The sequence below is a fragment of the Poecile atricapillus genome, chromosome 2 (genome assembly GCF_030490865.1).
Source record: "Poecile atricapillus isolate bPoeAtr1 chromosome 2, bPoeAtr1.hap1, whole genome shotgun sequence".
Classification (NCBI taxonomy): Eukaryota; Metazoa; Chordata; class Aves; order Passeriformes; family Paridae; genus Poecile; species Poecile atricapillus.
Window position 1 is genome coordinate 56,258,818 of NC_081250.1, and position 21,341 is coordinate 56,280,158.

The following is a 21,341-nucleotide window of genomic DNA, read 5'->3' on the forward strand; positions in this document are numbered from 1 at the left end:
CACCAAATAAAGCATTTACTAGTTTGGGCAGAAGGAGTGGAATTCTATTGAAATTTCTTGTAGGGATATCTGTAGGTGAAATATTTTCACTACACAGTATACACTATGTTTTGTTGCTGAAAGCAATATTGAATAGTGTGGATTGCTTTTGGTGTGAAATGTGGTGAAATTTTTATGTTACATCTTTGTTCAGCACTTTGTTCAGCACATCTATTTAATGAATAGTTCTGTTGTTCTGAAAGAGGAATATCTATGATGATGTTAGCTGTAAGCATTTTTTTGACAACTGTTTTGCATGTAAAGTGACAAGATCAAAAATAAGTTGAGAGATTTAGATAATAGGGAGGGCAACATCTATTCAAATTAAACAAAACTTTGCATCGTCATAATTTGCTGCTGAACTATTGATTTATCCCCATTCATTCCAATCCAGTCAAGGAATTCTAACCTTTTAGTTTTCACATGAATAAACAATACATATGCTTTCTTTAAATAAGTGTTGCATCTATTTAGTCAATGTAAAGGTTGCCTATATTGCCTTAAACTGGCTTATAGCAACAATTGTAGTTAGAATCTCAGTGACACATTTCTTGGAAGACTATTGAAGCCTGATGAAATTCACAGATGTTATTTTTCTTCAAAATGTGTGTTTTATTGAGTATTTTCTTTTGTCTGTTACCAAAGGGGCCCTTCCCATTTCTCATGAGCCATGTTTCTTGCAGCTTTGTAATGACATCAGGAGCCTCATATGTCAATTCAGTGCAGCTGTTTGGAATTTCAGGTGCTAAAATACAAAGTGGTCCCTGTGTTCTAATACTACTTACTTTATGTTGTCATGCACATTCCTCGGAAAGTGGGATGATGTTAGTCCAGCTCGATTGATTAAATTCAAATGTTTAGCAAAGATGACTTACTGTGTTGCACTTAATTTTATTTCATGAAGAGACAATGGACTATTTGTGGGAATGGTCTTTCATTGCAGAGAATTGTAGCTTAATCTAAAAACTTGAAGGAAAAAAAAAAAAGTGGCATGGTCACTGTGTTTGTTTTTACCTGAGAGCTGAGTGAGCTTATCTAGTACTTCTAAAATTAGATAAAAATCAAAGATGGTAGGTTTGTTTAAATGGCCTTTACTGGAATTATTGTATCTTGTTTTGAAAGATTGTTAGCTACTCAGCTGATAGTATTTCTTAAATTGATGTTTTTAATTTAAAAAAAATGATGACAAGTGTTTTCCTCTTGTCCTGTCAAAATAAGGAAAGGTTTAGGCCATAACCATAGAGCTCTGAATACTTTTTGTTTCATCTATTACTTAAAAAAGATAAAAGGAAAGCCAATGGAAGGATATTAGTTTAGAGTCAGGAAATAGTCTAGGATAATTTATGATGTTTCAAAAGGGCGGTAAGCTAGTTTTGACTGAATTTCTTTTTTCTCCTTCATGATAGTGTATCTTTGAAAAGCATAAAGCAAACAAAATCTTAATTCCTCAGAGTCCCATCACCTATGCCACCAAATTTTTTGCAGTAATGAAATGTTATGTGAAGGCTCAAAACTCTTACATGGATTCTTATCTTAAAATTACTTCATTGATAAATGGTCCTTATGACTGCATGACTTGTCAGTTTTAAGACACCTTTAAATAGTGATCTTCAGCACAGAAATTCCTGATTTAACCTTAATAACCTTTTTTTTCTTATTTTTTTTCCCAAAGAATTCTGCATACCTCTAGTCTGCCATTTAAATATCACTTTTCATAACTAGCTGTTATAACGTGGACCGATTAAATGGACACTTAGGTGTAATGTATATTTTACCATAATAGTCAATTCAAGCTGAAGTTTGGTTAGCTGTTTTGCTATGTCTTGAGTGGAAGTTTGATCATTTTGATATAAACTGAGTAAGGGTGTAAATGATTCTGATTTCCACCCCCATCTCCTTAATTATGCAAGCCTCTTTTCTGCCCATAGAAAGAAAAATCAAAGACTTTAACATTCAGGCCTCTCCTAACAAACTAAAACCTGATTTTGAACAGTAAGTCAGATTGTGCTCTATACAGTTTCAAAATAGGAGGAGAACAAAATAAAAGTACTTGTGGAGAAAATAGAGATTGGTTGGTTTTGGGTTTTTTTTTGGGTGTGTGCATTTTTCATTTGGTTTTTTAAAAGGAGCAGGAGCATACCTTGGAAAGAATTCCTGAAGAAGTGACTGTGAAGTCACAAAAGCCTCATTTTAATTGCTTATCTCATTTTTTTTATTTGAAATCCATTGTAGTTTATGTATACCCCTACATACATACAACCTAGTGCCAATATTTTCTAAAAAAAAAATAATTAAAAACTGAGAACTGAAAATGCATATTGATATATAAAACCAACCTCCCAGCTATGAAAAGTGAGGAAGAGAGCAGGAAACTAAGAAAATTCAATACTCTTAACAGTGTTTGAAAGAATGCTTGTCCCCTGTTGCAAAAAAAAAAACCCTCTCCTTCCTTTTTTTTTCATGTTGTTGTATGCTATCCTCCCCAGAAGCTTTGTATGAGAAAGATCAGTGAATATGAAAAAATAAATTTTTATCCCTACTGCATTCAGTTTTAAACACATGTTTTGAGACAAACAATGCGAGACAATTCTCTGTTCCTATGGAACACAATCCATCTGTTTTTAAAGTGGGCATGCAAGAGATTTTTTGAGAAATGGGAAGTTGAATAATTATGGTATTGGGAAGGTCTGTGCATTTCATTGTAATTGGGAAGGATTGCATTTCATTAGAAGTGGGGTTTCATTATTACTAGAAGATACAATATGTTAAATTTGGTTAGTCAGGCATGACCTTCAAATGCAGTGGAGAATGATAGCAGTAACTAAACTGGCAGTTAGAAACTGGTATATGCAATGATTTTGCTCTGCCAGCTCTGAATTTGGTTTCTGGCTTAAATCAGTAAAAGCTTTTGTGAAAAATTTATCAAGTGGGTTTGGTTTATAATGAACTGTCTGTGGCTAATTAGTTCTCATGTTTTCCTGTCCTTCTTCTTTCAAGAAATAGCATGGAAAGCTTACAGAAAACTAGGAATATGGCCAGCTCTGTTATTTAGGGAAACTTCCTTTTTTTTTTTTATATGCTACATTCAAACTTTAGCTCACAGGACCTGTGCGATGCATGCAAAGCAATCATTATATGCATATAGCAGGCATGATTTGGTGAAGGTGAGGGACATGCTAAATCTACCAGACTTTCCCATTGCTATGAACTTTCCTGCCTCCTTTCAAGACTCACCAGAGCAGTTCTTAAGGGAATGTTGCAGGCTATAGCTGCCTGTCTTGTGTACATGCCTACACATTATGGGAAGGGAAGTGCAACAGCCTGGTTCTGTTCTCTGGTTTGTTTGCAAAGGGTGGGAATATCCAGTGGAGGTTTCTATTTGCCTGTTCAGTTCCTGCTCTGTCACCATCCAGAACCATAGTGCTCATGTCTCCATGAAAACTGTGGGCTTTGGCGAAACATTTATGGAGGGATGTTTCTTCACTTCTCTTTCATACAGCTTTCCTGAACTCACAAGGAAGCAAAGGTGCCTTGAAACTTTTTTTTAAAGCCCTCTCTGTATTGCTGATCAGTTTTGCTTTATTAAATTTTGACCTGTGCTTTTCTCTTCCTTTCCTTTTTTTCTTTTAGCTTCTTAAAAAAACAATTCTACTTTTCTTAGTTTCTTGTTTTGTTAGTTGTAGATATGCAGAAGAGCAGACTGATGAGACACTTCCTTGACAAAACCTGTGAGCTGATGCCTGATTTGAAAAACTTGACATGATCATGTTTCAAACTTTCTTTTGTATTTCAGTTCTCCAGAAGGGGGCTGGTGTGGGCATTTCTTTGTAATGCATTTCTATGGGATTTGTTTCTTTAGTTTTAGATTTCAAGTGCTTACCAGAGTAAAGCCATGGACCCCTGGTTCCAAAATGCTGTTTTAAGTGCAGTCAGTGCCTTGTTTGTAAATATCTCTGACTTAGTCATAAGAGGGCACAGAGAATAAATCTGCATGAATTGGCTACTCCAATCCCTCAAATTTATGAAATGCTGTGGTCTTGAACTGAGCTGTGTGTAGCATACTAAATTCAAAAGCTAGTCATTGAACTTTCCAGAAGGGAGGGCTCATGTTGTTCCTAGGTATATTAGAGGATTACAAGATTTAATAGGAATTTGAATATGAAGTTTTGTTATAGTACAGTATGTTCAGTTCCAGGCATTCATCCAAAATGAAATGAAAAGCAGGCTTTCTTTGAACAGTCTGCAGAAACAGGGCATCAACAAGAAGGAAAGGTTTGGTAGTTTCCAGAGCCAAGTTTGCCTGCTTGTTTATTTTCTTCAAATTGACTTCACACCGTTGTACTGAGTGTGGTACTTTTGCAAGGCAGAAGCATCTGCGTTTTGGAAGTGTGACACTAATTACTATAGCAGATAAATCCAGAAGTGTTATGTTCTTCCAAGGTATAGCATACTTCTTTCTGCCTTCCCAACTTCCTTCTTCTAAAGAAAAATTATCCATGGTTCAGATTCCTCAGTATCAATAGTTTTCAGGTGGCATTGAAACATTTTTCTATGTTTGACTTCACTAAAAAACAAATGGGCTTGCATAGGTTCTGCTTGACAGCTCATACTGGAAAAGGGAAGTACCTACTACAGGGTGTATTTTTTCTGTTTATCTGCCTAATTTTCTATTCTTTCATAGCTTACCCTGAGAGTGACAGATCTTATGTTCCATGTGAAAATGCCTCTGGTTAATATTTGAAAATGCTTTCTCAACAATGGTATGTGTAAAAGGATAGGACAGTACTAATGCCATCACTGTAAGTGAATGCTAGCCAAATATTGAAATAATAAATGACTGTGGCATTAGTTATTACAATGTAATCAAGGACTGCCACTTGTCTTTCAAAAGGAAAAGACAAATCTTTTAGTGTTAATTTAAAAAAGTTTTTCCTATTGTCAGAATTCATTGGAATAAGCACAATGAATAATTTATCTATGTGGAGCCTTCTTTTTGGATAGAACTGTGAAGCAAGTGTGATACTTTAGGTAAAATTCTTATGTTTGGTCTAACTGCTATATAAGGGTGGATTCTGTTTGTTTATTGCTTAAGTGAACTTTGTCTCTGACATCCCATTCAATTTTAGTTCTCTATCATGTCAGAAATCGTACTTGTTTCATTTAATTTAGGTTTTTCACATTGGTGCAAAAATTTAGTACCTGCTCATAAGTAAAATGGTGTGACAGAAGTGTTACGTATGAACTTGCTTTTGGTTCTTCTCATTTAATGGCATTAAATGCTGGAGTCAAACCTCAGGCCTGTTTCTTGGAGAAATGTCACAACACCACCTGGCAGATTTTGAGGGTGGAAAGGGTGAATTAATTGGGTTTTGGATGTCTTTAAAGTGCAGTCCAAATGAGAAGTGTTCAGGGCAGATAAAGGTGAAGATACTATAAGTGGTGTCATTTTATCTTTTGCTATAATGACTTTATTTTTCCTTTAGATAGGCTGTTTTTAGGCTGTCATTGTTGGAAATCCATGATGGTTTTGTTCAATATTGGTAGGAGAGAGAGGTACAATAATTGGTTTTAGAATGATTTTAGCTCATTTCACAGAAAAGTGTTTTTTATTTCTAACCATGTAAATCTAATTTCCTTTGAACTATCCTTATTGGGGGGTGGCAACAAGGATTTTTTTTTTTTTTAATATTTGATATTGAAATGCTGTGATTGGTGAGGTGCAGAAATAGAACCATAGAATCACACAATGGTTTGGTTGGAAGGGACCTTAAAAGATTGTCTAGTTTCAACTCCTCTGCTATGGGCTTGCACTAGACCAGATTGCTCAGAGCCTCATCCAGCCTGGCATTGAACTCTTCCAGGAATGGGCTATCCACAGCTTCTCTGGACAGCCTGTTCCAGTGCCTCACTACCCTCAGAGTGAAGAATTTATTCCTAATATCTAATCTGAAACTACTGTCCATCAGTTAAAGCCATTCTCCCATGTCCTGTCACTGCATACACTTGTTAAAAGTCCCTCTCCAGTTTCCGTTAGGTGCTGGAAGGCTGTTTTAAGGTCTCTCTGGAGTCTTTTCTTCTGCAGGTTTAATAACCCTATCTCTCTCACCCTGTTTTCATAAGAGAGGGGATCATCTTCATAGTCCTTCTCTGGATCCTGCTCCTGTGGGTCCACATCTTTCTTATATTGGGGCCCCCAGAGCTGGATGCAGCACTCCAGGTGGGTTCTCACAAGAGCAGAGGTGCAATCTGCCTTTACCTGCACACACTGCTTTTCATGCAGGCCAGGATATGATTGTTTTTTTTCAACTGGAAGCATACATTGTTGAGACATGTCAAGCTGGCCATTCTTGGCCCAGACTGTATTTGTGCTTGGGATTGTTCTAACCTAGGCACAGGATGGATTTGACCTTGTTGAACTTCCTGAAGTTCACACAGGCCTACCTCTCAAGCCTGTCTAGGTCCCTGTACATGGCATCCTTTCCCTCCAGCATGCCCATCACACTACACAGCTTAGCGTCATTGACAAGCTTACTGAGGGTGCGCTTGATCCCACTCTCCATGTCAATTGGCAAAGATGTTACAGTACCGTACTGTCCCAATACCCACCTAAGGAATGCCACTGGTCTCCACTTGTTCATTAAGCCATTGGCTGCAACACTGTGACTATCCAGCCAATTCTTCATCCACCAGGTGGTCCATCTGTGAAATCAATGTCTCTCTGATTTAAAGACAAGGGTGTTGTGTGGGACAATGGGAAATTTAATGCACAGGATCAGCTAGATGATGTCTGGCACTTTTCCCTCATCTGCCAGTTCTGTAATGCTGTCATAGGAGGCCACCAAATTTGTCAGGCGAGATTTGCCATTAGTGAAGTCATGTTGGCTGTCACCAATCACCTTATTTTCCATGTGCCTTAGCTTAGTTTCCAGAAGATGTGCTCCATGATCTTGCCAGACACTGAGGTGAGACTGACTGGTTTGTATCCCCCTGGGTCTTCCTTAATTACCTTTATAAAAATGGGGGTTATGTTTCATTTTCTTCTAGTCACTAGGAGCTTCAGTGGAATGTTACGACTTCTCAAACGTGATGGATAGTAACTTAGCCACTTCCTCAGCCAGTTCCCTCAGGACCCATGGATGTATCTTATCATGTCCCATGGACCTCAGTTCCTTTAAGTTCCTTAAATGGCGTTTGGCTTGGTGGTCTCCTACAGCAGACAGTTCTTCGTTCTTCCAATCCCTGCCTTTACCTTCATTGAGTACCTCAGCCTTTTTCATATTCTGTGTTACCAGGTCTCCCGTATCCTTCCTGAGAAAACCCACATTTTTTCCCTAGTCTTTCTTTCATCACCACTGTACCTATGGAAACTTTTTTGTTACCTTTGATGTCCTTGGCCAGATTTAATTGTGTCAGTTCCCTGACTGCTCAGACAATTTTTCTGTTCTTTTTAGGCTATCTGTCTCCACCTTTTATAGGGTACCTTTTTGTGTTTGAGTTTGTCCAGGAGCAACTCCCAACTTGTCCAATGTCCAACTTGTTCATCCATTAAAGCCTCTTGCAATTTATGCCCGATTTCCTCTTGGTAGGGATGCATTGCTCTTGAGCCAGGAGGAGACAATACTTGAATTTCATCCAGCTTTCTTGAGCCCCTTTTCCCTCCAGGGCTTTAAGCCCATGGCATTCCACCAAGGAGATCCCTGAAGAGGGCCAAGTCTGCTCTCCTGAATTCCAGGGTAGTGAGCTTGGTGTGCATGCTCCTCACTACCCCAAGGATCTAGAACATCACTGCTTTGTGGTCACTGTAGCACAGGTTTTCCTTGAGCTTCGTGTTCCCCACCACCCCCTCCTTTTTGGTGAAAACAAGATCCAGCATAGTGCTTCTCCTTGTTGGTTCCTCTGTCACTTGGAGAAGGAAGGGATCAATGCGTTCCAGGAGCCGGCTGGATTGCCTGTGTACTGCTGTGGCATCCTTCCAACAGATACTGCGTTGTTTGAAGTCCCCCATGAGGACCAGGGCTTGTGACCCTTGAGGCCATTCTGTTTCCTGCAGAAGGTCTCATCAGGTTGGCCTTCCAGGTCAAGTGGCCTTGTACCCGAACCACACTAGAATGTAATCTGTTCCTGTCCTCCTTCCCATTCATCCTGAAGTGTTAACTTTCAATCAGCTCCTAATCCATCACGAGGTAGAGCTCCATACTCATTCACAGAGAGGGCAACACCACCTCCTCATCATCCCTGCCTGTCCTTCCTAAAGAGCCTGCACCCTTCCATTCCAAAACTCCAGTCATAGGAGTTGTCCCAGTATATTTCCATTATGTCAGTAAGGTCATAAGCATACACATGTTATTCATGTGTCCTAGGGTGACTTTATGATGCTTGTATCTCCAGCTGTCTGTTCTGTTTATGCTGGATATTAAGTTCTGTACATTTAAGACTGGTTCCAAGAGCAAAAAGCAGGGAAGAGAAGTGTGCAGTTTGTTTTCAGAAACTGCACCTGCTCCCCTGGATTCTCGCTCCTGGACTGTGTTGTCTGCAGAGGGGACAGTGGGATAGAGCTCTCCTTTGCTTTTAGTTAGTTTATAGCTAGCTGAGGCAGAGAAGTTCCCCAGACTGTGGCTTTTCTTTTTCTTGGAACTGATTTTCTCTGCTCTAGACTGAAAACCCAAAAAAACACCAGGAACTCACACCTGTCGCCCTCCAGGGCCTAGGCCTTGGCATTTTCCAGTGCAGGAGGGACAGATAAGAGGCTGAGTGAGCAGAGCTACACCCCATGAAGAGGACTTTCTGAATTTGCCATCTCTTCAGAACAGCGAGAGGCTTTATTGTTTAATATTATTAATTTTTCATGCTTGTGAATACTTTGCTTGTTAAATAAACAGGATTTTTTCCACTTTTCTCCAAGGAAATAATTTCCTGAACCTGTATGGGGTGGGGCTGCTTGAATCTGCTTTCTAGAGGGACTCCTTTGGAAGTTTCCTCCCAAATTTGCCCTAAACCAGAACAGTTTAGCCATAAGATACTGAGTATACTGTTATCGTGGTGTTCAGTATCTTATATTGAGTCAAAGTACAATAACTGCACATGGGGCTAATGAAATGTGGTAGGCATCAAATCTCCTGTTGTCTCTGAATTCTAAGTTTACATCTGGAAAATAATTCTCTTAATACACATCACAGTTTCCCCATGGAGACCTCCTTTTACACATAGTATTAGAAAAGACTACCCCCAAAAATATGTGGTGAGATATTTTAATATTTGGTGATGTTTTCCATGTAAGATATCAGATCTTTTGCTTATGACAGTATGTCTTCCAAATGGAAGTGAACTCAGAAACTGGAAGCAGCAGCCATGAGATGAATAGGGAAGGAGGGAAGGGAAGACTTCGACAGTTTTTTACAGAGATTGTAAAATCAGTTTGGCTGTTCTGGTTATTTTTTAAATTTTTTTTTCCCTTTACTTTTTTTACTTGGATGTACCATAGATTTATGTGTGATCTCTTCCTTTTTTTTTTTTTTTTTAAGGACTTAAAACCAGAAATATTTATAATTGGCACAGCTATCTCTTACAGTGGTTAGAGTGGTCACCCCATGCCAGTGTAGTAAATAGTGTTGAAGTTTCAAAAGAAATGTCAAGCCTTCACTAAAACTTTAGGAATTTGAAGTTTAAGACTTCAATCTCAATGGGGCTGATAGTCTTGGTTAAGATTTTAGCTTGAATATTAGAATATACTTTCAAAGCCTCTCTTTATATGTGTCCAGTCAGAGACTTGAAGCTGGACTGTCCAATCTCAAACAAATTTACCACAGTAGTTAGCCAGCGAAGGAGTTTATTTGTAATTTTAGTCCTAGAGCTGATGAACAGGCAGCAGAAATAGCTGTATTTGGCTTGGGGGCAACCATTTTAAAGTTGTGGAGGGAGCCTATGAAAATTTGAGTGTAATCTTTTATTACATTCACCTATACAGACACACTTTGTGTATACAAACTCATCTGTTTACATGAGATGATTCTTTCAGCATAACTCATTTCAACAGTCTTCCCCTCAAGTCAGAAGAAAAAGGAAACAGTGTGATCCTGCAAGTTGAGATAGTTATGTCAAGCTCTGTGCTTTTAGCACTCTGTGTTTCCTCTCAGTACTAAAGTGGAGAGAGCTGTTGCTTCTAGCTGAGTGAGAGATTATGAGACATTTCAGTAGAAGCTTGACAAACTGGAGAGCAAATTCAAAACCTTAAAAAGGAAAGAGAAGAAAGCTTCTTGTTTCTTATTCCATATTCTACCTTATAGTGATCCTAGAAAAACTTGCAGACTACACCAATCCAATGCCCAGCTGAGAGGTACATGGACAAAATCCCTTTTAACCGGCACACATTAGGTGTAAACCTCATTTATGTCTCTATACACAATTACACAAATAGGCTACTTAGTTGTTCTAGAAGGGTAGGTGCTGAGTTCAGCTTGTGTATGAACTTTCTGGTGAGCGCTTTCCCAAGTGCTCTGCTCATGTACCTTATGAAGTCTCTTTTTACAGAGATTTCCAAGTGACTCCAAAAACTGTATTTTGTGTGTTTTGCTTTTTTTCTATTTGGGTCTGTGTATTTTTGCTAAGTAGCAGTGGGATGTGCTAAGACTGAAATAATAGTAATAGAAGTTTTAGTTATACAGTTCTTTGTCCTGTGTATCGCCTTTAATCTGCTGAGAAGAACCTTGAAGTTTCAAACAAATCCATGGCTCATATGGATTGAATTAATAGGTCTGCTCAGTCTGTATGTTAGTTCTTCTGACTGAGAGATTTGTACTTTCAACACTGTGGAGATTTGATAGCTGACAAGGTAAGTCAAGCTTTTAAATAAAAAAAAAACAACCAAACTTAAAGCCTATTCTCATGGATTAACTGTGAGCAGATCTTACATTGTAAGCATTATGGTTGGTGTAGGAGGTATGCCCTAGTAAAACTGTGTATGGTTCATTTAACTAAACAAGGTTTTGAAGGTGTTGTAGTTTACACTCTGAAAACTTATAGCTCTTTCAAGGTGAGGTTTGTAACTAGAGTGTGTCTGGACTTCAGTGACCAAAAAATGTTGACAGTTATGAAACTGCCTCTCTAGTTCAAAACATCTTTCCCACAGCAGGATTTAGAGGCCAATTTTTAGTTGTACCACTGCTGATAGATTTTTTTTGTAGTGATGGATTGGCTTTTTCCTTTTAAAAGGTTTGTTTTAAACCTCCATTGATACAACTTAGCATGTTTTAAAGCCTTGAGAAGATTTTTTCATACAGTACTTACAGAAAATGGCCAGCAATTCATTAATGTCCACTCAAGTGTCTGTTTTCATGAAAAAGCATAAAATGAGAGATTGGGTAAAAATGCAAAAAAAAGGGAGTAAGTGATTAGCAATGTGCATCTCCATGGATATTGTACCTTGGAATAAACACTCTCTGTAGCTGAGTACTGTCATACAGATCTGAATATGCAGGATGATAGTGCAAAATTAATTAATTTTCCGTATCTTTTTGAAAAGTAGTTAGCTTAATTATTATTAATGGAATGAATATGTACTTCTGAATGATTTTTTTGTGTGCGGGTATGTATGTATGTGCCATTAGGAGGGGATTTCTTAGAAAGTACTTAAACTGTCTGGAGAATTAAAGTAGTTTGTGTTAACTTTTTTCCTTTTGCAGGCTAATAACTCTGAGGTGGTTAAAAATCATGTAACCAGAAGTGTAAGTAATTATATTTTATTTATTCTTTTTTCTTTTACTTGGCCTGATTTATTTTCCTGCTTGTGGCTGCATCACATCTTCACAAAACATTCTTGCTAGCCATTTTCAAAGTACACACCTTGGTTTCTGTACTGTGTGAAATTAGCTTCTGATTAGGACCATTAATGTTTTTTTCCACCACTGACTTTTTTCAGAAACAATGAAATGAACTCTGCATTCCTTGTTTTTAAGCAGGGGAGAAATAAAGGGAAATACTATAATCTTCATAGACTGAATTGTATTCCGAGGCATTCAGAAAGTCAGATTTTTTTTCAGCAAGGATAATATTAATTCTTGTATTGTGTTCAATATAAAATTGATCTTTAAGGTTATATTTGTTCCAGTTGTTATGCCATGTTATTTAAAAAACAAATTAGGTACTCCTTCCCAACATTTTATTAGTATGGGTGTAGTACTCCTTTATTAGTATGGCTGTAGTACTCCTGGTAAAAGTAGTATTAATGACATTTATTGAAGTGCAGTAGAACCAGGTTATCTAACTGATGCAGAAATTTCTGCAAATAGGAAGTACAGCCCATTTCAATACTGACAGCACTTTTAAGTATACTTTTAGCACAATTTCTGTAAAATAAATAAGACAAAAAAGTAAAGTTTTTCAAGTCCCTTGCAGTTACCTTTTAATAGAGATGTCAAATCTTGTAGATTTCTAAATAAATCATGAGAGATACCTATAGTTAAGTATCTGCTATTAGTCAATTGTGATGCATGTGTTTGATTTGCCCCTGTGAAAATGAGGCTAAAATTTAAAAAGGGACAGAAGGAAGGTCTTGCAAGATGTACATGGTCTTCACTGGTTTATTGTTCAATTTCAGACCAGCTCTCTATTGCAATAAATGAGCATTTGTTTCACACTGTTAGTCTTGTGTGCATTGCATTTATTTTGTGATGCTGTCTGTGGTTCAGTGCTGCAGGCTTCTGCTGGTGCCACTCTGTGCAGGATGTGAAGAGTTCTGATCCCTGACTACCTATGTAGACAGGAGATACTCAAAGAGGTTACGTTTGTATTAGCGATGTAGTTAGTTTCCTTTAGCTGACAATATTTAGCTGACAATAAATGTTTTTCTACAACCAAGGGTATCTCTGTGTTGGATTCACATGCTATTATCTACTCTGTTTCAGTAAAATTAGAATTATTCCTAATTGCTAGAATATATTTGATAATTGAGATCAGTTAAAATGTCTAGTGACATGATTATTTCTCCTTTCAGTTCACTGTTCTCATCCTTAACGAGACAAATTGACTAAAATTAAAAAATCAGAAAAGAGAAAACTTCTTAGTTAATTGCATGTGAATGATTGGTTTGATTGCTGCTTATAGTGAAACAAACATGAAGCAAAATAATGAGATCATTCTCTGATCTAACTGCTAGCTTGAAGTCTTTAGCATCTTTGTATTATTTCTGAATACTTCAGGTTTCCTGTTTTTACTGGTTGTTGCACAAGCCAGGATCATATGTTTCTTGGCTTTTTTTTCTGTGCATGTAATACTTTGTGCACAGCCATCTTGAAAGCAACTTTAATAGCAAGCAATGTTTTTTCAGCTGTGCCTTTTATCTTACTGCATTTGCATTGATTATTATTTGACCATTAGTGAGCTTCCTGAAATTGTCAGTAGTTACTTTCTATGGACTAGTGTATTCCAGGAGCAAAGGTTGACATGGCTTGACGTACAGAAGAAAGGTCCAATCTGAAACACAGACTTCTATTTGGAAAAGAGAGGAGGTGTAAAGCTACAAGGCTGGGCAAGTCACAGAATGCTGTCTCCAGGCAGTGGGCTGTGATGCAGCCATGAGATGAGGCTTGAATGAGGCTCGTGCAAGTGTTTTTCTGTGACTGCAGTACACATCCCATCTGTGTGGTGCTAATGGGAGGTGCATCCCTTTCTTTCTGTTCTCTTACTTCTAAATCTGTGCCATGCTTGTTCTCCTTTTCTTTTTATTAACTAAATTAGAAGAAAGTGCTTTAACTGTTTGGTTCTTTTTCCTCTGGGATTTCTTCCCTTCTCTCTCTCCTTTGCATATTATTTCATGGCATCTGGTTCAGGAATGAAAAACTCTCTTGCTTTTTCCTGGCAATGTGTTCACTAATGGAATATTTCTAGTGCCAGCCCTTACTGCTTTATAGGAAAGCTCTGTGAACATCAACCAAGACAGTTTTGATTAGGCTGTGACACTACCTAGATTTCAAAATTTTGTTAGCTTTCTATTTTTATTTTTATTCTAGTGTTCAGGTTAGCTCTGAGGCATGGATAGAACATTCTTGCTTGGGAAATCACAGAAGTATATTTTCTTACATTTAAAGGGCTTCCTCATGGAATGTTATTTTATTGTTAATATTAACATATTTTGAACAACTAAATTGAACTTCTTGCTTGTTTCAGCTAAAGGCTAGCAGAAATGATTCACTTTCTATTCAAGAATTGTGTGTGCATGATCTTCTGCTAACAGGTGCTCTGAATTTGTGGTACAAGTTTTACTTCAGTTTTGATCACTTGCGTCTTAACTAGGTCTGAGAGAAACTCAGGAGATCCACTCTGCAGGTTTTCCCTCTACTGCCACCTTTTCTTTTCTTTCTACTCTGCACATAACTATCTGTTTAGAGGAAATAGAGCACATACATACAAAAACTTTGTTAGGTGCTGCGTGGTCATGCCATGCAGTACTTCTACAGAGCCTCACAATGAGGTAGGTGTGAATTCATGCAGAAACCTTTACACTCTGCTGTGTTTGTTGTGCTTAATTACACTGCCTGTGGATTATACTCGGGAAGCTGTTTCAAAGCTCTAGGGTAATTATGAAACTATGCTACAACGGGGGCACATACATTATTTTAGTCAGTTGGGGCAAGGTCCTTTCCTAATACTTAGAGTAGTAATACTTACATATGGATATATTAATTTTCCCCATAGATTTGTAGTGGAACACAGTCATTTGAGTGTTGAGACAACTCTGATTCACCCAGGCAGGTGTGCAAAAGGCAATAGTGCTGGTTAGGGCTGGGTGCTAACCTCACAAAGCTTTGTGTGAACTTCTAGTCTTGAGATATTGCAGAACTAAGGCTTCAGAAGTATGATTTTCTAAATGTGAGCATGTGTATTTGTAAAATTATACACTAAGTAAGACACAATTATACTTTATTCTCACATGAATAATGATTTTACATGCCTTCAGTATTTTCTTAAGAGTCCTTAGTAGCAGAGATGCGCTATGTGCCTTCTCTCTGTTATGAAAAAAGACCAAACGATGAATAGACAGCCCAACTGTACAGGGAGCTTTAAGGCCATGAGGAGGGCTATTTTCTTGAATCTAAGTAAGTTGGAAGATAGTCTTTCTGCCCTAGTTAGTTCCTTCTTGCCCTGGCAGATTGGTAGGTAGAACTCTATATCCAAGGGCCCAACAAACTTGTTAAAATTGAGGTGGATTACAAAGCCCTACAGTGAACTTCTTTGGAGAGCCTGGCAGTTTTGGCTGAAATGTTGTAGGAGAGAATCATGGTAGCAGCTTTGCCAGCAGCTAAGAGTCAGAGAGAAAGCAAGCTAGGATTTATAATTTCTGTGGACACTGCTACTTGCAAGGGTCACATCTGTCTAGACTCCTGCTGTTACACCACACAGGGGAACAGATCAGTATACAAAACAAAACTATAGTTGCTCTCAAACAAATAGCTACTTGCAGTAGAAATAAATCTCTTCTGTGGAGTCAACTAAAACAATATTTTGGATTAATATTTAATATTTACTACAGGAATTAATACACAATAGCAGAGAGACATTTTTATTTACAAAGCACGAATATTTTCTCCACTTGGAATCATTCTAAAGCCAGAGGCCAAAAGATTATGCAAATTATTATTCTCATCCAAAACATCCAGACATGTTCCACTGTGTCAGTAGGAATTATTATGGTGAGCAGTCCAATGACAGTGTAGTTCATTGCCCTTTTTCTGCAGTATGCTGGAGTGTACAGAACTGTCACACTGTGCCTTGGAATAGGTTGGATAATTTCTTCTGATTCCTGTCCATGGTTTGAGAAATGAAAATAAATCACAGATCTGGTTCAAATGCATTCAGGTATCCTGCTGATGAGTCTTTTTATTCATGATTTTATTTATGCTATTTGAATGGTGAACAATCACACAGAAAAAAAGTTTCATAAGATGATTAAAATCTGTGTAAAACCCATATAATTTTATGCAGGTTAGCTAATCAAATTCTCTGTTGCTTATAGCAGTATTAAAAATAGGCACAAATAAAATACTTATATCCAAAGTAGGTACATGTCGTTCATTCAAAATGTCCTAATACCCTTAAATCACAGATTCATCATTGATTTACATTTCAGATCGTTGTAGTTTCTACTCATTGATTCTTATACCTGTTAATGCTTTCATTCAATAAGGAGCCCAGTAGAGAAACAGATGAGCTATGTGAGTGCATGTCAGATCTTGTAGCTCTGAATTTTCAGTAGTGCAGTTCCTCAAAGGAACATATATATATATATATATATATGGTTGATGTACAGCTGACTCAGCTGTTGAGAACAACCCAGTCCTTGAATCCAGGTTTTCTTATATTCTGCTGAGATAACTTTTAAGCAGATACTCTATCATTCTACTAATACTACCATATTATAGTTCAGTGCCAGCAATGGGGTCTTAGGAAAGGCAACTACTTAATTTTTCATTTGGCTTCCTTAGCCTGTCTTTGATTCTAGTCTCAAAAGGGGCAAGTCCTAATCCCATGTAGTATTTCTAAGCCCACGTGTGGCCCGCATGTGTAGTTTTACTTTGGTATTGGAAACAGTAGTTCACATATTAGGTTTTTGATTTACTTACTTTTCCAGAGCTGTGTAGTAACTAAGTGTACTGCAAAAATGCAAATTAATTTATCTGGTGCAAAACTGAACTCCCTTTATCCTTTGACCTTTTCATAATCTTTCTGGTGTTAGAATCTCTACTACAGAGGACTTTAACCTATGAAGTATGTAGGCCTAGTGAGGTTTGTAAGCCTACTGGTTATAACCCAAGTTTTCTTATTATATTCTTGGAAAAGTGAAGAATGATCATCTAGATGAGACAGTGACTTTTTTTACAGATACCTTTTTTTTTTGCAGGCACTATTTTTTACTTGATTTTCTCAATTTCTTTGAGAGACAGCCTTTCATCATAGGACAGGGCATGCAGATTTAGTAGAGAAGTTATTTCTTATTCTTTCTGTTTCTGAACTTTCAGAGTTGTCTCAATGCCATCTCTGTGCCACATGGTCTGAGCTGGCCTGTACATGACCTTTGTCATGTTTTTTCTCTGAAGCTGTGAAGTGGCTCAAAGTAAGATTATAAAGGTATGAGATGCTGTTTGCTGCATGGGACAAGCACAAGCTTGCTATTTGAAGCAAGCCAGGTAATCCATGATGAAATTTACCCTCTTTAGTGTCAGAAGAAGGTGAATAAACAGAGCTGATCTAAAAAAGTCTGTTTTGTTCAGTCTGTGCTTTAGTATAATTGGACTGCTTGGCTCACTTTCTACACTTGCATTGGCAGCAGGCTGTACTGGGAAACTTATGTCTGGTGACTGTTTTGACCTGGTGAAAGTGATACAGAACTAAATATGGGACTATTTCTTAGCTTCTGTATCATGCCTTGGCTGTAGGGGACTCTGGGATGGTGTCGTAGTTTGATACTGGCCCAATGCCAGGCACTCGTGAGAGTCACTTGCTCCTCCTCCCCGGCCACAGCTGGGCAGAAGAGAGGGGAAAAAAATTAACAAAGGCTTCATGAGTTGCGATAAGGACCAGGAGAAAACACTTCAAGGGCAAAACAGGCTCAACTTAAGGTTGCAAAGTGAAATTTATTACTAACAGAATCAGAGGGGGATAATGAGAAGTAAAATAAGCCATTCAAACACCGTTTCCTCTCAGCCCCTCCCTCCTTCCCACTGGCAGTGCATGGAGGCAGGGCATGGGGTTTCGGTCGGTTCACAACTGAGATTTTCTTCTGCTGCTCTTGGAGAGGAGTCCTTCCCATGTGAGATTGTGCGGTCCCTCCCATGTGCGACAGTTCCCCATTAACCGCTCCGACATGGGTCCACTCTCAAGAGCAGCAGCCTGCTGCACGTGCTGCAATGTGAGTCCCTCCAATAGGCAGACAGTCCTCCCAAAGCTGCTGTGGTGTGGGTCTCTTTCCACGGGGTGCAGTCTTCCAAGGCTCCTCCAGCCTGGAGGCAGGGGCCCTCCCTCTCCATGAGGTCTTCCACTGGATCACAGCCTCATCCAGACATTACCTGCTCCAGCATGAGCACCTCCCTCACAGGCTGCAGGTGGATCTCTGCATCCCCCTTGGATCCCCATAGGCTGCAGGGCCTCAGTTGCTGTACCATGGTCATCACCACAGAAGAATGCACGGGAGTCTCAGCTGTGGTTCCTAGAGCAGCTCCTGCCCCTTCTTCTTCACTGACCTTGGTGCCTCCATGTTGTTTCTTTCACTTGTTGTCCCTTCCTTCTCTTCTCTGACTAGGAGCAAACCTGTGGGTTTTCCAGCAGCTTCCCACAGGAGCCATCTTTGTGGCCTCCCTGCTGCCAAAAATCAGGCTGTACAAAACCAATACAGATGGTTTTGCCTGAGGACTGAATTTTTGAGTAAGTTGGCTTAACAAACTCTGTGATGAGCCCAGTACTATGTGCAGGAGCCAATGGCTGTGAAAGACGCAATAAAAAAAAAGTGTGTTTCAAAGGAGGGAGTTGTGTAGCTTGAGCTTTTACTGTAAAAGGGCAATGACATAGTACCTTGAATGCAATGAATTTATTAAAAAAAATCTGTGACTGGAGAGAAGATGGTTATTTTTTGAGACACTATTGCGTGTACCTGCTGGCTTTCACATAACTGCAGGTAAATTTGACGAAAAGGTTCCTTGCACTTGCATATGTAGGGATAACTTCTTTGTGGTATTGTTTGGAATATAAATATTATTTAAAACTGAATAAATAGGTGAATAGAAGGTGTTTACTTTTTTGAAAACTGTTCCTTATATGACTGGTTATACTGTTATACTGGTTAGCATTGCCAGGCAGTCCCTGGGAAGCAGGGGAACAAGAATCATGGGGAGTAGTTAACAGAAGAATAATCTCAGGGTGGTCTACTCAGTACATATCAAGCACTAGTTTCACTGAATCTGTCGTGGTTACAACTCTAAATTTTTAGCCAAGTGTGGTTAAAGCACCCTGTATGGAACCACTGCTTTTCATTGTCTGGCATCTTCTCTACTGCTGTTAGTTGTCGGGAAGTTAAAATCATACCTAGTTTTTTGAGATTTTCTGCATAATTGTCCATTCTGGGATATGCCAAATGGTATTTGCTGTCTTGGAAGGTTAGTCAAAATTTTTGCCATTATCCCTCCAATGTGTAGCAAGCAGAAAACTGTCTGTTTTCACTTGGATGGAGATGATTTGCCTTTGTGAATGGTCTGCCCTGTACTGCTGAATCCTGTTTGGGGAAACTTGTATTCTGATGGTTTGGTGACACAGTATGCATGCATATAGTAAATATATCTCACTAATGTTTTTTTTTTTTTGCTAGTGGTTTGTGTTATGTTATTGTTCATATGCTTATGCACTGCATGCTTCTAGGACTTATGCTAGTTTATATGGCACAACAGTGTGAAATAGAGAATGATTTTATCACTAACTTTCTTAGCAGAGGAAGCTGTCTGATTATTCAGGATACATGACAGTTTAGTCATCAAGTTTTTAGTAAATAACAGAAGCACTTCTTAAGCAATGGATGCGTCTGTGACCAACAGAAACCAAGGAAGTGTAGAGTCCTGCTTCTAATTGCTTTCTATAAAACCAGAACAAAATATGCCAAAAGCTATGTCTTGAATTTCAGTTATAGTTATTTACTTGTTTTGGCACCCATTTTTACCTATCTATCTGTATTATCTAAAGCCTTTAAAATTCTAAGAAGGGATTGGGTGAAAAGAGGCTGAAAATACCATGAAGTTTCCTCATCTTCTGTTGTCATAGAAACTAGTGAAACTGGGATCAAACACTGACACGAGGTGCACCTTATGTCATCAGTTGTGCTTTAAAATTTTCCAGAACAGTTCACTTTCAGAAATTCTGAAAGAAAACATGCCACTTTCATGCTTGTATGTGTCCTAGTTATTCCCAGATTTTGATACACAGCATCATTTTATGGAAAGTTCTAAGGTGTCTTCCATTCAAACACAGTTTATTTGGTTTGGGAATACTTGTTTTGTGTAGCCAAAATAGATAGGGTTTATCAGTTTTCCAGATCTAACCCTTAAGAAATAAGCTTTTATGTGCATGTGTCTATATATTAAGTATGAATGGAGGGCAGGGAAGAGGAGGGGGAATACTCTTACTGATTTACTAGTGCATGATACTAAATTCAACTTCTGATTTTCTGTATTAAAACATAGACATATCTAACTGCTACATTAAAAGATATACGAAATATGTGAATTAAAAAATATATCAAATAGAATAAACAGAAGCTAAATATATATATACATAGTTAAATATAAAGTGAATATTATTATTTATTTTTATTTAATGTTTGTATAGTAGTAGCTGTCTTTTTGTAGTTTTTTTTTTTTCTTTTTAAACCTATCCTGGAAGAAAGGATAGCCCCTCCAGATGTCTGTTTTTCTCTGTTACATACCGAGCTTGGGTGACAATCACACTGGAGCTTAAATCTGAGACAGCTACAATTAGGTGAGACAAGTTCTATTACTATGGTTCATGAGGGAGAATATTTTTACACTTTTTCATTCATAGTTACTATTACTGAACAAATGTAACTACAAAAATAACTACACATTCTCAGGAGTAAATTCTCAGGAGTCTGATACGGGAGTATATATTTCAGTATTGTCATAAGAGAATCAGTGGAGAGGAACTTGCTTTTGCAGGTTGATACAAAAATTCAAGTTACATATTCTCAAAGCCTGCTATGTTTTCTCTGATCTTAATGCAGTTACCAAGAAGAGCACTAAAAGTGTCGCAAAAGACATTTTAGGCAGTAGTGAGTTGGAAGAGGTAGTAGAAAGTTAGACAAAACCTGGGTATAACTACAGTGTTTGCGTTCAAAACATAGGGCAATGATCCTCTTGTATCCTGTTGTTGTTACAGTCTTTCAAATCATAAATGAGGAAAAAAAAGGCAGAAACGTTGACATCAGTGATGGCAAGTAAAGTTCTGGATTGATTTTTCTGCTTTCTTTGTTCCAGAATTCCAGCAGTGCTTTGAAGAACTCCTCTTTCAGTTGTGACAAAGTATCACGGCAAGTATTTCCTTATGTTTTTATGTAGCAATGTCACATAGTGCAGCCCTGGATTTAGGATTTGTTATTTGTGGTTGTCATTTCTGAGAGTTCAGTCTTATGCAAGATACAACCAAATACCATTTTTACAATTGCTTTGTGAGAAAACAACTAGGCATATTTGTTGAGCTGATCTTCTGATATTTTATTAAGAAGGACAAAGTTGTGCCCATCACCTGGAAAAGAA

General features: G+C 38.1%; 1 protein-coding gene across 4 annotated transcripts in view; it reads left to right on the forward strand.

Moving 5' to 3' along the window:
* TNS3 (tensin 3) overlaps positions 1–21,341 on the forward strand; it is a 168,773-nt gene that overhangs the window by 49,195 nt on the left and 98,237 nt on the right. For 3 of the 4 annotated variants that reach the window (XM_058831211.1, XM_058831212.1, XM_058831209.1), the window contains 2 exons: positions 11,718–11,759; positions 21,063–21,115. Coding sequence is in view for 1 of the 4 variants with exons in the window: in XM_058831209.1 (XP_058687192.1) it covers positions 11,718–11,759; positions 21,063–21,115 (95 nt within the window). In the remaining 3 variants the exon portion in view is untranslated. Of the gene's footprint in view, positions 1–11,717; positions 11,760–20,470; positions 20,548–21,062; positions 21,116–21,341 lie in introns of those variants that run through there. The other variant, XM_058831210.1, reaches the window with a different exon arrangement.